Raw genomic sequence first — 16,186 nt, forward strand, 5'->3', positions numbered from 1 at the left:
GGGAATATTCATTCTCATATGTGGATCCATTAGCAAATATTATCCAATATGGAAGTTTTTAAGAAGGACTGTTTTCTAAAACTTGTGATGGTTTTCTCTACTAGAAATGCTGATACATAAAATTTTCCTTGCTCAATGAACAGGTTTTTTTACTGTAAGCTTTTTTTTAACGGTTCATTTATACATGTAAATAAATTGTAAGTCTGTCTTATAACACAAGCAGCAATTTGAGTGACAATATACCAGACAAAATGACGTACCTATCATAAATAATGGCCAGTAGGCAATTTGATGGAAGAAGATGCCACACTACATAAACAACCGTGACATTTGTCACACAAACTAAAGGATTTATTAAAAAATGGTGGTGAAGAAGGCCCCAGCCAATCCCACCCTGAGAGTGCAAAGAAAGTACCATGAACAACCAAAACAGAAGTGAAAGTGGTGAAACAGAGCACAACCCAATTCTTATCCAGGTTAAGGACTACTGAAAAGCGCTGTTAACATTTAAGACTTTTTGATTGTTTTAGAACCGATTATCACATAAATGAAGTATTCCTAGGTAATATCTTGTTGTATTTCTATGCTTCTGTGTAATTGCTTGCAAGTAAATCTGACTGTTCTAGCCTGAAATTACATTCTAATCATGTTCACTTGTTCACTACAAAGGTTCACATGCTGGGTGGCCTACGAGGCCTCGGTATATAACCCCATGGTTAAAGAATAATAGAATGCTAGTGCATTCACAGCATGTATAACAGTGAAAGTTTCAGTTCACATGGACCTCAGAGCATTTGTGGAAACAATATTAATTTTGCAGTTCCAAATTTCAAGTTCTGGGAGAGAGCCCAGGTTGTGACCAGCATGTTCTATAATTCACCATGATCAACACCATGGGAGTTCCACTAATAATTTATAATATTTATTGATTTGTTTGTTTTATGATTTCAATATTATAAATTTTGGAATAGCCTATTGGGTGTTTAATACTTTTGAATTATTAATCAGGGTATTTTAAATACACAATAGATGTTTATATATTAATCATTTATAATTTTCATCAATTGTGCACTTAGGTAACAATTTAGACAATTGGTATAATTTATCTGTTTGGCATCATAAGATTTTGTTCATAGTTATCTATCAAAGCTCACAGATCTTATTTAGCTCATCTAAACTATGTGACTGTTCCATACATTATTACTCATTGGATTAATAGAAACCAGTCCCCTTTTTCTCAGCCAGCTGATCATTGCAGCCATGTCTCACCTCCTTGTTCCTTCCCTTCCCAGACTGGTATCCCTCTTCCTTCCTAGTTCCACTCTTCTCTAATTCACATCCCAGCCCCTCATTTCTTCACTTCAAATAGAGAAGATGGCACAAGTTCCCTGCTCCTAGAGGGAGAAACAAGACCATGTCTGCCTTCCTTCTTGTCTTTGTAACAGGTGAAAAGAAATGGAGATTGTGAGACATAAAGAGAAAAAGAGACAATAATACAGAAAGGAAGGGATTAGGTCTCATGCAGTCAACTCAAAGAATCATAGACATTTATTGCACAGAAGGAAGCCATTCAACCTATCGGGCAGTATTTTCAGCCCCATCTGGGGATGAATATGGAGGCAGGCAGGCGCGAAAATTCGCACCACCAGCTGGCATACTGGTTTCCCAGCACCATCCTGCTGCCGGTCCATTTTCCTGGAGGCAGGATGGGGGTCAGAAGGGCTATCCACTTGCAAGTGGCAGGTAACCAATTATGGGAATTAAATGGTCTATTAAGGCCTATTATCAGGGGTCGACTGGAATTTTCCAGTTGGCCTGCAGGCCCTCAAGGGTGTCATTGACTAGGCCAACTGTCTGGAGACGACCTCCTGGTGCCAGACTGTGGGTCAGCACTCGAGGTAGGCTTGAGGCCCTTCCTGCCTGCTTGATTACAGCTGAGGCCGCAGGCTGCCTTGTGGAGGGGTTTTCCCTCCATAATGGTGGCCTGGCTCATGAGGGCATTTTTTAATTTAAAAGTTGGAGAGAGTGCACCGGAAGATGGACGTGCCCTCCCTCTCTCGTATTTCAACTTTAGGCTGCTGCTCCTTCCAAGCTGGAGGGCCTCCAATTGGCCCTACAGCTTCAAGAGCCCGCCCATATCTAGGCCCCTCATAATTTTATACACCTCAATTACATCTCCCCTCCGCTTCCTTTGTTCCAAAGAAAACAACTCCAGCCGATCCACTCTTTCTTCATAGCTAAAATTCCCCAGTATTAGCAACATCCTCATAAATCCTCTGTATCCTCTCTAGTGCGATCGCATCCTTCCTGTCATGTGGTGACCAGAACGATGGGCTCTACTTCTAACTGTGGCCTAACTAGTGTTTTATGCAATTCTAGAATAACCTCTGGACTCTGACATTCTATGCCTCTGCTAATAAAGGAAAGTATCTCGTATGCCTTCTTAACCACCTTATCTATCTGAACTGCTACCTTAAGGGATCTGTGGACATACGCTCTAAGCTCTCTCAGTTCCTCTATACTTCTCAGTATCCTACCATTTATTGTGTAATCCCTTGCTTTGTTTGGTCTTCCCAAATGCTCTTCTCTGAATTGAATTCCATTTGTCGCTTTTCTGCCCACCTGACCAGTCCATTGATATCTTTCTGCAGTTACGGCTTTCTTCCTCACTATAAACAACATGGCCAATTTTTGTATCATCTGCAAACTTCTTAATCATTCCCCCTATGTTTAAGTCTAAATCATTGATACAAGCCATGAAAAGCAAGGGACCCAGTACTGAGCCCTGTGGAATCCCACTGGAAACAGCCTTCTAATTATGAAAGCACGCATCAACCATTACCCTTCCTGCCACTGAGCCAATTTTGGATCCAACTTGCCACTTTCCCTTGGATCCCATGAGCTTTTACTTTTGTGACCAGTCTATCATGTGGGGCTTGGTCAAAAGCCTTGCTAAAATCCATACAGTATACACCAAATGCACTACCATCATCAACCCTCCTTGATACCTCTTCAAAAAATGCAGTCATTAGTCAGACACAACTGTCCCTTACCAAATCTATGCTGATTGACCTTGATTAATTCATGCCTTTCTAAATGTCAATTAATACTCTCCCTCAGAATTTTTTCCAATAATTTGCCTGTCACCAAGTTTACACTGATTGGTTTGTAATTACTTCATCTATCTCTTCCTCCCTAGACCTCTGGCACCACACCAGAGAGGATTGGAAAATGATGGTCAGAGCCTCAGCTATTTCCTACCTTGCTTCTCTTAACAGCATAGGATACAGTTCTTCCAGGCCTAGCAATTTATTTAATTTCAAAGATGCAAAATCCCTTAATATTTTCTTTCTCACTATGTTTATCCCATGCAATATTTCACACTCCTTGTTCTTAACTACAATGGCCCAGAGTTTTGAGATCAGTGGCAAAGCAAGGGCATTCTCTGCAGTCCTGTAGAAAATCCTTGCAGATCGATCTAGCGATCTCTGTGACGAGAACTTTAACTGTCTCGCCTTGCAGTGGATTGTAGCATTCTATAATGGGGTTTTCTAATGTGGAGCTACAGTGATGGCATCAAGCTGACCAAGCAGCCAATCACATAAAAGAATTCTTACAGCCAGCCTACCAACCAGGAAATGAAAAGCACTAAAATCAAATCAATTTTTAAAAATTTTACACAGAAAAATCAAGATTGGGACATACACATGGGATGAAGGTAGAAGCTGAAATATTCTGAAAATACTTTTTAAAAAAAAATTTAAAAATGTAATTTAAAATATCTAACAAGTAATCATAATGGAAACATTTCACAGCATTTTACAAATATCTAATTATGTTTTTCAGAGCTAAAATATTCAGCAATAGTTATCATTCACATCTCCATTAAACATCTAGTTACACCTGATTGAACAAGATACAACATTTTGTGGGATTTCTGCCGCACTGAGTTCTGTGATTCCTGCCTCTAGGGTGAGGAGGGGTTTGCGGGGATCACAGTCTGTAGTGGACTGCAACTTCAGGATTTCCACGTTAATCTACCCAGCCGCTAAATTCTGAAGTTGCAGTCGTTTTCAGAGGGCAAATGATGGTGATTACTGATAGTTCGCCATCAAACCACACAACTCCCCAACCCACAAAATCCGGGCCATTGTCTGCATTGTCCCCCTCTTTTGTGAAGACAGATGCAAAGTATTCATTAAAGACCATGCGCACATCTTCCGCCTCCACACGCAGGTCTCTTATAGATCCTACTTTGTCTTTGCTCTTTATGTATTTATAAAACATCTTTAGGTTTTGCTTAATTTTACTTGCCAATATTTTTTCATGCAAGCCAAATGTCAAACTGCTTGGATTCACTAAGACCAGCTGGCAGGAAGTTCCATTTTAGATGATCTTCCAGGGAAGCAATTTGTGAGTCCCTGTAGTTTTACATTTGGCTCAGTGCTTGCCTTTCAAGAGTTGCACTTTGGGAATTCACTGGCACCAGGTCAAAGTAAAAGCTCTTCAAGTGAATCAGTGTTACAAAATGGATTCAAATGTCTGAAAGTACTTTGTCAAAGCAATGCAGACATATATTAACCATGTTTGAGCTCTGTTCTTAAGGATCCAATGATAGCTCCTCCAGCAGTGGAAGTAGATCTTTCCAAGTGTTTCATATCTTCCACTTTGTTCAGGAGGAAAAAGGAACGTGCCATTAACCCTGAGCTGAAATTATTGGAGCCTGGGTATGGGACTGAAAGGTAAGACTTGGGTGTCATTTATGTTTGCTTTGAAAATTTATGGTACTATTGTGGGAATTCATAATTATTTTAAACTTGTATTGTCAGCAAGTTGCAGGAGAGTTCTTTTACAAGAAAATAATTTTCATTTACAATACATAAATCTACCTGAGATGATATAAGTGCATATCTCTAGGTTTACTTTGCACAGTTTATCATACTAAGTTTGTATGAAACATTGGTTAGGTTACGGTTGGATATTGTGTACAATTGATGACTCAGTAATGAGAGGAATAGACTGAGGGTAATCACTGGAGGAACAAAGATGTTGCGGGGGTGTTGTGGAGAGTGGGTGGAGGCAGTCATTTCACCCAGAAGAATATCGGAGTGTGGGATGCTATATCCCACCTGGCCAATAAAGCAGAGACTACAACATCATTCAAAAGGGAATTGGATAAGTATTTGAAAAGGAAGAATATAGTTGGAAATGAGTTTTGAGTATCTTCAGTTAAAGAACTAGTCATGGTACAGGTATGATGTGCTGTATTTTTTATGATTCTGGAGCTCAGATTTTCTGACAGGCCATAAGGCTGATTGAAACCTGGATAGTGTGTGAAGAGCACCCACCTGATTAGTTTGTTGATGCTGTGCATGTTTCCAGAAAAGAATTATTGTATAAACTCAGGGGGCTCCTTGGCATCTTGCAATTGGGAACCTGTCACTTGCCAGGCTGGAAATTGCATGCTACTTCAGGAATTAAAAGTCTGCGGCATGTAAGAACATAAGAAATAGGAGCAGGAGTTGACGATTTGGCTCGTCGAGCTTGCTGCGCCATTCAATATGATCATAGCTGATCCTTAGCCTCAACTCCACTTTCCCACCCAATTACTATAATCCCTTGATTCCCTGAGATCAAAAATCTATCTATCCTAGCCTGGAATTTACTCAACGATGGAGCATCCACAACCTGCTGGGGCAAAGAATTGCAAATATTGACAACGCTTTGAGTGAAGAAATTTCTCCTCTTCTCAGTCCTAAATGATGGTCTCCTTATCCTGAGGCTGTACCTCTGTGTTTCATGTAAATAGTGTTTCTGTTGCACCTCCAGCGAAGTTACAGCAGCAGAGTCAGAACAACTCTGAGGAAATTTCTGGCCCATCTATCATCTGATGGTAGGATTGTGATACTTTTGAGTTGTTTGGAAGATTTATGGCAGTAAGAGCGAAGACATATTTGCAGAGGGCATGGAAAGATGTGCACAGGACTATTATTACAGTGGGCACATTTCAAAGGTAAAAGGAAGTTTCTGTTATGAAGACTTGCAGAATGGTGCCACACCTTATTTAGGTTCCTGTTCCAATGACTTGGGACCTTCCTCTCCTGCAGTCGCCATGATTGTGTATCTTTTCGTGGCGAAGTTGTGTAGCATGTATGATATGGCCATGATTACTATCTCTTGTAAGTGCACCCCTCCCCACAACAGACATGTGGTTGACACACGTGTAACATGTGCCAATCAGAGCAACTGATGTTGAAAATTTGCTTGGAATTGGAGGGAAAAGAAACTGAGCAGTTTGGGGCCTATTCTCAATCAGTACAAGCTGCAGCAGAGAAGCCCACCCACTGACCATTAAAAGCAAGACTCAAATCAATATCTGCTGCATTCTCATGGTTGTTTCACCTAGTCCCTCAACTGCCTGGGATTTTGCTTAAGATGAACAATACTCTATATGTGTCCTAGTTGTTGTTCATGCTTCAGTACAATGTAATGGCCTGATGTGTGGTTATTAATAAATACAAACCAAAAAAATACAGACACTTGGCAGCAACAATTTTTTAAGGAGAATCGAGTAGTTCATGTGTTTGTTTACATCATCTGTTTGAATGTTTTACAGATATTTATTAATAAAGAAAGAAGTTAAAAACTCTGCATTTGAATCTGAGGATCAATCCAAAAAGGCTGCTTCAAAGCAGGATTATCTAAACCACATTTTCACACAGGTATGTTAATGGATTAAAAACAAGAAATGCTGGAACCACTCAGCAGGTCTGGCAGCATCTGTGGAAAGAGAACCAGAGTTAACGTTTCGGGTCAGTGAGAAGGGTCACTGACCCGAAACGTTAACTCTGGTTCTCTTTCCACAGATGCTGCCAGACCTGCTGAGTGGTTCCAGCATTTCTTGTTTTTATTTCATATTTCCAGCATCTGCAGTATTTTGCTTTTATGTTAATGGATTGTTGACTTCGAGTTGTCCAAAGATCTCAGCGAAGCACTGAATGATTTTAATCCTATTTGTAAGAATCTTTTGCCACGTTTGCAACCCTTCCCAAAATTAAATGTAAAATAGCTTGACCTTTTAATCATGATCTACTTTTTATATGAAAAGAAAACTCTGCTCTGTTTGTGTGTTGGAAATACAGCCGAGTGCCATGGTAGAACTGTTTGTGTGACTTCCGAACTTCTCAGTTTTCTGATGGCCCAATCAAACACCTTTCCTTTAAGTAGCAGCATTTCAAGAATTGCATTAAATATTAATTAAGGATTAATATTAACTTTAATCAGGGTGTGCAACATGTTTTTAAAAATTTCTTTTCAGCAGTACTTTAGAGAGCAAATTCAGTACAAGTGCATCCTCAGTATTGAGCCTTACTAGATGTGAGCACCAGTTGGAAAATTGGGGCTATATTGTCGCAGTCTTATTTCTGACTTGTGGTCCCATGCAGTGAGTTTGCCCTTGAATGTTATGGACTACTCGTTCATCCAAATGAATTAAAATGTTCCTAAATATTTTGGATAAATGATTTATTTTACTCATACCAACATATTACACATTGGGCTGAATTTTATTTGGGCGCTGCGCTGTGCGGCAACTCTCTAACTCAGCGGGCTGCCCGCATTCAGCGGCCGTTGAGGAGCCCCCGCGATATTTCACGTGGGGACTCATTTAAATAGTGGGGGTGGAGTGCCCACCCCGATGACGTGGTGTGGGGGTGGCCGTCGCATCCCCGGCAATGGCGACTGGCACCACCGCGCAAGCATCATCGCCATTTTTAAATGGCTTTAAGCCCTTGCAAATAATTATAATTCTTAAACGGAAAATATAATTGATTTTTATTAATTATAAAATTAAGTGATGGAGGCCCTTCCCCAACCCCCCCCAATGGTCATTTCATTACCTGAAATGACCATCAATTGATTTTTCAAATACCCAAACTTTGCCCCCCAACCTTCAATCTTTTGCCCTTCAACCCCTTTCCGCCATCCCCACATCAAATAAGAATTGATTTCCCACTCCTTCACTCCTCCTGCCTTGAAAATTTCATTTCTCCCCCCGCCCTCCCCCTCCTGAGCAAGTTCTCGCCTCAGAACCCAATGTGGCGAACTAAAGGTGCACGAAGACCGAACAGAGGCCATAAACTCGGTGTGGGACTGCAGTTAAGTTAATTTGCATACATTTATTGGCAATCTGCATATGGAGATGAAGGGCCAGCCACCAGGCAGCGGGGGGCGGGGGTGGGGGGACACACACCGAGGTCCCCCCACCGCCTGTAATATAGCGGGCCCTTCTCAACGTTGCGGGTCGAGACGGGCCTCCCTGCAGAATTTTATCGGTCCCCATGCCGTGACCCGCGGTGTCGAGGTTCCGATAATATTCAGCCCATTGTGCCCAAAAATGAAAAAAAATGCTCTTTTTCAGATTTGGTGTCCAAGCTTCACTTACTTACCTTGATTTTAAATGTTAACATTTATTAAATTAAATTATGTCGTAAATCTTTACATTCAGAGTTTCATCTTATTTTATCCTGGTGTTAAATACAAGGCTGTATTTACATGAGAAATGCAGCATTGTAGCAAAGCTGCTATTACGGCCACCTGCTGAGATGTGGGTGGTTGCCACTGTTCAACTCCCCACCTGACCACAGCAAGTGTGTTTTTGTTATTGGGGTTTAACCACTTGGTGTTTTATTTGTCAAATAAGCAGACAGCGACAGGTTTTCTTGCGTTTAAAAACAGAAAATCAATTGTTTATTGATCGATACGCTTTTTCCCGAAATTGTCGCAACCGTATCCACTCACGCATTCATTCGTGTACACATACATAAGAAGAGACAGATAGAGAGGGAAAAAGGGGAAAATGATTATAAGTTGGTGGGGGGTGGGGGGAGGTCCACAGTAAACCTGTTGAATTCTCTTGGAAATCGTGTTCTCATTGTGTGCAGGCCTGAGGTCATTTGTAGATTCTCTATTGGTTGAAAGTTCAGTTGAAGTCAGTGGATCACTTCTAGTTCACTGCTATACAGTGTAAATGTAGGACTCTACAGCAGGGCATATGCCTTCTGGTTTGTTGGAAGCAAGCTTCTTGATGCTGCTTTTCTTCTTTCTCTTTCTCTTTGGAGTGTCTCTCTCTAGGCTGTTTTTTAAGGTAAAACTGTGTTACTTCTCACCTCCTGGTAGGAGCTACTTTGGGTTCTTTCCCTATGGTGATCGCACAATGGCCCAGGACATGGCTACTTCACACCTTCTTTGTTTCAGAAGAAGACATTCAATTCTGGAATGTTTTAGGATTGGTGTAGGATGGGTGCAGTTGACACCTCTTAGTTTTGAAGATTTTACTTTGTCCCTGTCAGACAGTTTGAATATGCAAAGGGCCAAGCCTCTTTTTTTTTCTTTTGGAACATTGTTCACTTTTTAAAAGAAAGGTTCATTTTTAAAAGATAAAGTCAGTTTTTATAACTCTTCAGATTTCGTCCATAATTTGTGTCATCACACTTTTTGTGTGCGTGACACTACAGCTTTAGGATAAATGTAGTCTGAGACTGGAACAAAATGAAATGAGACTACACTTTGCTTTGGAGTCAGTTTAGGCCGTAGTACCTGATTTACACAATGTAATGCACAGTGCCTATGCAAAGCTTTAACTGCTTCACAGTAACACTAAACATTTAGTGTTAATTCACTCTTTATTATGCAAAAACTTATTAATCTGCCTAATCTGAGAATTAGGAGCAAGTAGCAAAACATTGCTTAGTATTTGTCTTCATACTGGTTTTAATTAAAATTAATCCATCTCCTGAATGCTGCCCATTTATTTCCACTAATATGTATCTTGAAATAAAGAACTTTTATTTATCTCTATCACCTTTCAAGTCCTCAGGTCATGCCACATTTCTTCACAGCCAATAAATGACTTCAGAAGTTCAGTTACAGTTGTTACGTAGAAAAATCTGGCAGCCAGTTTGCAGACAATAAGGTCCCAGGTGTAATACTCCAGAAAGCCAGTTGGTGAAGGATAGCACTGGAGCCACTCTTTGCACTCTTTTAAAAGCATTTATTTACAGAGTTACACATTACACACATGCATCTCCTAACTGTAGTTACAGTTTCAATCTGTGTCTACTTATAGGGATCTCAAGTGAATCCCCAGTTAATGCCCACCACCTGTATACAATTAAACATAATTAACACCACAAACAACAATGAGGTACATGACCAGTAAATCTATTTTGTGGTTTTGGTTGAAGGATAAATATTGGCCAGGAACGGAGAGTCACCTTCACCTCTCTTTGCATAATGCCATGGAATCGTTAACGTCCACCTGCGAAAGCAGACAGGGCTTCAGTCTACTCTCTTATCTAACAGATGACGACTGAAAAATTTAGCTGTTTAGTGCCTGTATTTTATAAACTTCTGGCCCCATTTCAGTTCCAAAATGGCATCTGTGACATGCACACAGATTTCGGGTGCTGGCCGCACCAGATACCATTTTGGGTAGATCAGTAGCCCGGGTGTTGGGACCGTGCCCTGGAAGTATGCAGAGTAGGCAAATTGTGACGTCAGAAGGGTGTAATGCTCATTTAACTCTGACAGTTGCATTTTCAATCTCATCTCTCCAACCAACACCCTCTCTTATCCTCACACAGCTGAGTATGTCGTCAGCAGCAGGCAGAACCCCGCTTCCCCAGTATTTCAAGCCATCATCAACCACAAAATAGTTTTAGTTTAGTTTCTGTTTAATTTCTCCTGGCTGTTTCTGAGTTAGTAGAAGTTTTTGAAGGTTTGTACTGCTACTTAAAAATTGGTAGTCTACAGGGAGTGGTGTGGCATGTGTCCTTGGTTCTGACTTCGAGTTCTGCTCATGCTACTTGCTGCCCGTCGTGGGGGCTGCAGTTTCTATCCACCTTGGCCTAGTGTATGACAGGGATAACAAGCAGAGGTGACACGAAGGAGGACAAGCTGGTTGTAGAGGTTGGAGGAGGAGGGGGAGAAGGGCTCTAACAGGAGGTTATATCCACCCAGTGTCTTCAGGGAGAAATACTCCTATCTCAGCATGTTCTTCACACAAACTTACCAGTCACACACTGATGAATGGTGTATGACATCACTTCCTGTAGTAGTGATGCATGCTCACTATTTTCTTCTTCCATTAAAGTAGTATCAGAATATCCTCTTTTTCCTTAAGTAGAACATTATTGCCATGCAGGCCCCCACCTGCCAAGAATGATGCATATTAACTTTGTCAGATGAACATTGATTTTAAACTTGCTGGGAAGAAGAGAAGGCCTGTTACAAGGGCTGCCAGACACTTAGCTAAAAAACATTTGCATACTAACAGACAGTGCTTGTGGAGATTAAAGGACCATTCCCTGACATATTCAACCCACAATGGATTTTGATTATCCGAAATTGAAGGTGTAAGGAAGAGCATTCCAGAGACTGCTAAGGTGATACAATCCACAAAAGCCGGTCACATGACTAACTGTTTGCTCCTGGATTGAGAAGACTGCTGCTGTCTGCTCCCATCACTTTCTCTCAAGCCTCTGGACCCACTGAAGACACATGAACTTCATGAGAGAAAAGTCTCCTACATCGAACAAGGTTTAAGAAGAATATTGGGCCCCAACGATAAGCAAAACCTACCTACAATCAAGGACTTTACAGCGAGCTTGAAGAACAGTAACCAAAACCATTTTCAGGTACTGCCTCAAACTTTTCCACTTTATTTCTTCTGCTATTTTCTGTCTCTATCTGCATGTGTGTATCGCGTATGCATGCTAGCGTGGGCGTGTCGTGTATCCGTAGGCGTTAACTGAATTAGAGTTTAAGTTTAATAAAGATCAACCTTTTTTCTTTAAACCTAAGAAAACCTGTTTGGCTAGTTTCTTTGCCTTACAATTGGAAGTTAGTGAACAAGAATTTACTAAGGGGGAGCTAAAAGAAAAAAACGTTGTTTTAAAAATTAAACCCTGTTACGGTAAGACCAGGTGAAGCCTGAAAGGGAACCCTAGACCCCTTTCTCACTTGGTCGTAACAGTTACACAATGAGAATAAATCACATAACATAACAGGATTGCTGTGAACATTACTTACGTAAAAGTTAGACCTCTATCCACCATTTCAGAGTCCCTAATCTGCCCGGACCTCCTAATAGTATAACTCTTCTGAGATCTAGAATCATCACCATAGTGTTCATGACTCGTCGGCGTAGACGTATGGGTATCTTGCACATTAGCATTGAGCTGGTTGTTTTCACAGTGATCTTCCACAATGTCATTCTCAGACCTCACCCATGAACATGTTCTTGCCACTATCGGAATATTAGATCTGATGCAGTTGGGCAATTCCCTTAGCTAACATCTGTGTTTCACACTGTATGTTCGAGTAATTGGCTTGCATTAGTGAGAGAGTGTTTGGCTCAAACGGTCTATCAGTTTCCCTTCCTGCATAAGGCAAGCTCCTGGCCCTTTCTGTGATGTATTGACTTCCAACACTTTCCTTTCTTGGGTCGGAGTATAGAAGAAGACTTGTCTTCTCTGACAATGACTGTTCAAGTGATTCAAATACGTGTTGGTGGTCCTCTTGCCACACAAATGGAACCCCTTTTCTTAGCAGTTCTCTCAGTGATGATGCTCTCTCAGCAAAGTTGGATATATATAGGATGCTAAGAAATTGAATAACCCTATACATCATTGCAAATCTTCTTGGTCTTGGGGTGTAGGTATAGATTGTATCAGGACATACCCCAGTGTTAGAATAGATTGAACCAAAGAAATTGATGTCGCTTACATTTGTTTTGCACTTTTTGCTGTTAAAAGCAAGACCTTCTCTTCTAGCCGTTTCCATCAACACATGAAGATTTCGATCATGTTCTTCCTTAGTGGTACCCATCACTGCAATATCATCCACTTTACATACATAACCTGGAACACTTTCGGTAATCCTGTGCATATGTTGCTGGAATAGATCTTGATTTACAGATAAGCTAAATGGTAATCTCTGGAAACAATGCCTTCCAAATGGTGTTCTTAGCGTGGTTAGTTCCTGTGATCCTTCTGATAAATGCACGGAGCAATAACCTTGTTTCGCGTCTAATTGGAGAAAAACTTTGCTCCAGCAAATCTAGAGTTTAATTCTTCTAATGTCATATTTTTACATGAATACCTTTTAAGTGCACGAATCAAATGTCTTGGGTCCAAACACACCCAAACTGTACCATCTTTCTTCAGTAGACAAGTGACACCAGTTAGTATGTTGTTGCACATGATGAATAATGCCACTTCATTCCATATCATCTAATTCAGTCTTCAGCTTTTCCTGGATGTGTACACTGCACTTCATAGGTGGGTCAATTGAAGGAATTGCATCTTCTTTTAAGTGCAATACAAGATCACCTTTGAAACTCTCCACATGTCTGGGTACTTCAGCTGTAAGTCATGGACTGACTCAATAGGGTCATTTTTTAACATTTTCTTCCACCAACAGTGCATTGTTGATCCTGTGTATGGTCACAATTTTGAGCTTCCTACATGCCGGTTGTCCTGCTATTGCCACATCATTCATGTCTATCAAGTAGAAAATTTGCGATGACCAAGCAAACTGCATTTTAATATCAGTGTACTGATACAATGGATTGTTACCTGTTGTAAGCTGTCAACCTGGTTACCATTGACACCCATCAGTCAAGAGCTGGCGGGCAGCCATAAAGACAGGGCTAAAATGTGGCGAGTCGAAGAGACCTAGTAGTTGGCAGGAAAAAAGACAGAGGCGCAAGGGGAGAGCCAACTGTGCAACAGCCCCGACAAACAAATTTCTCTGCAGCACCTGTGGAAGAGCCTGTCACTCTAGAATTGGCCTTTATAGCCACTCCAGGTGCTGCTTCTCAAACCACTGACCACCTCCAGGCGCGTATCCATTGTCTCTCGAGATGAGGAGGCCCAAAAGAAAAAAAAGAAAGTCAAGATACATGTCATTTGTGATTCAAAGTGGTAGAATGTTGGCACTAGCTCCGGTGTCTGTCTTAGCTTTGAGCATGTGTTTGCCATCCTTGTTCGGACATATAATGGTTTTCCAATCTTGTTCGGACATATAATGTTGATTGTACCAAAAGCTTCTAGCTGTGTGATTGCATCCACACAACATGCTTCATTAATAGTGTGGAAAGCCTGCTCGCTTTCAAGTTGAAGATTTTTCTTCACTGCATCTTCCACCTGGTCTGTCCTGTTACCAACCTCATGTGTTTGTGTTTGCACTGACTTTTGGCATACTCCTTATTGCTGCTGCCAGTATGCTACGCACACTTTTTATTTGACTGTGGCTTATTGTAGCCTCTGACCACACCGCCATAGCCAGATTTCGTGCACTGACGCGCCCAATGTCCTTTCAAGCTGCAAGCCTTGCAGAGAGAGGTCCTGAAACGCCGGTAGATTTTGCAGCTGGAGTAGGAGACAGCACTGCCAACAGGATTTATTCACTTTGGTGCCTTGGCCACTATGCCGATTAGTCGCAGCCATACCCAATGCTTGTAAATATTGGCTTCCTGCCACAATGGCTTCATATTTCCTACCGTCTTTCAACATGATGTTGATATCATGCCCTTTCTTTTTTTTCCAGTAGATCTCTCTGGAAGGCTTTGATTTGCGTTGAAGCAATGACGAGTTCGGCCATTCTCTCTGACAACTCGGCTTCAGAGAAATCAGTCTTTGCCCTTATCACGGCATCAGTTTACAACCTGATCAATTGACTCCTTAGGCTGTTGTCTGAATGCCATTATCTCTAAATGGTGGATCCTGAAATTCACCTTTAGATGGAGTTGATTTTCCAGTGTATTCCAGAGCTTCACCGGGTCTTTTTGCTCCCATCAGATCGACCTGATTAATTAATTTGATGGAGTCCCTCATTCCCAATGGCTATTATAATCTTCACTACCCCGTCCATCAGGTTCAGCGACAGATAAATTCAAGAAACATAATTTCATTCTCTGATGAAAAAGCTTAAACTTGGAAGGCCACAGATGTATTATCCAATTCATGATGAGAAATGTAGTAGTCATCATTCCGATGCTCTTTGCTTCTCATAGATCCTTCTGGTTTACTGTGGGTTGGGTTTCCTTCAATGGAAATACTAAACAGCATTGCAGAACTGCTGTGTCTGCAGCTTGAGGCTTTGCCACCCCCAGCCCCGGGCACTGTCCTGTATTGCGTGCTTTTTCTTTGGCCCTGCCGGGAACCACACCATGATGTCCCAATGGCTTCGTAACCTTTCAGCCCGATTCCAAACTGACTTTATATTCTTACCGACCACTGATATGGTTATCCTCCTCGTCAGTTACTCACTGTTTTTCTGAGCACTGATTCTCGAGGGTACTTCTACCTCCCGGTGTCTCACTGTATTGTTTCTGCTTCTGTAGCAGAATGCTTGTATTGCCCTGCTCTGTGATCTTTGCACTGAAGCAAATCCCCAGGATTCTGACCTTCACACTTGTGCTTCGACTTTACTTCTGCAACGTGGGCTTCAAAAACACACAGCTGCCTCCATATTCTGTTACTGGGTTCTTCACACAAATAAAACAATCACACATTGAGAAATGGTAACAAATACTTTGGGTTCTTTTCATTGAAGACTCATAATTATATACAAGTTATAGGAGAGCTATACATACACATCTTACTAGGGATCAACACAACTCCTACCACTGTGTCACATGCTGTATGGCATCACATCCTGAAGTGATGATGCATGCTCCCTAGTTACTTACTCCATTAAAGCAATTCACAAACCTCCGTGAGGAACATGTATGCAATGTCTCTGTTTCACTAAGAAGGTGCTCACAGAAATCTGCCACCTGTGGCAGGCAGATTTGCAGCTTCAGAATAGGATGAGGACGACATTCAATGCCTGTAAAAGTGACCGTGGCCTTCAAATGTCTTTGCATCGGTCTCCTTCCAAGCTGGAGCAGGCAATATCTCCAGCATCTCACAGTTTTCTGTTGTATAAAGGAGATGAGAGTCATATATGCAAAGAGAGGGGAATACATTGCATTCTCTCTTTGCAGAGAGGCGGTAGAGCAAGCACATGACTGCCAGAAAAGCAGGCTTCCCCACGGTGCAGGGTACCATTAATTGCACACACATCGCTTTGCGGGTGCTGTATGTAAATTCAAACCATACTGCAATTGCAAAGCATTCCA

At 41.4% G+C, this 16,186-nt stretch overlaps 1 protein-coding gene across 4 annotated transcripts in view; it reads left to right on the top strand.

Annotated features, from left to right (window-relative positions):
- Positions 1-16,186, top strand: part of ccdc87 (coiled-coil domain containing 87) — a 97,995-nt gene that overhangs the window by 53,463 nt on the left and 28,346 nt on the right. For all 4 annotated transcript variants that reach the window (XR_010977715.1, XM_068059716.1, XM_068059717.1 and 1 more), the window contains exons 12-13: positions 4,606-4,742; positions 6,617-6,722. Coding sequence is in view for 3 of the 4 variants with exons in the window: in XM_068059716.1 (XP_067915817.1) it covers positions 4,606-4,742; positions 6,617-6,722 (243 nt within the window). In the remaining variant the exon portion in view is untranslated. The remainder of the gene's footprint in view (positions 1-4,605; positions 4,743-6,616; positions 6,723-16,186) is intronic.

Source organism: Heterodontus francisci, chromosome 27, assembly GCF_036365525.1.
Source record: "Heterodontus francisci isolate sHetFra1 chromosome 27, sHetFra1.hap1, whole genome shotgun sequence".
Classification (NCBI taxonomy): Eukaryota; Metazoa; Chordata; class Chondrichthyes; order Heterodontiformes; family Heterodontidae; genus Heterodontus; species Heterodontus francisci.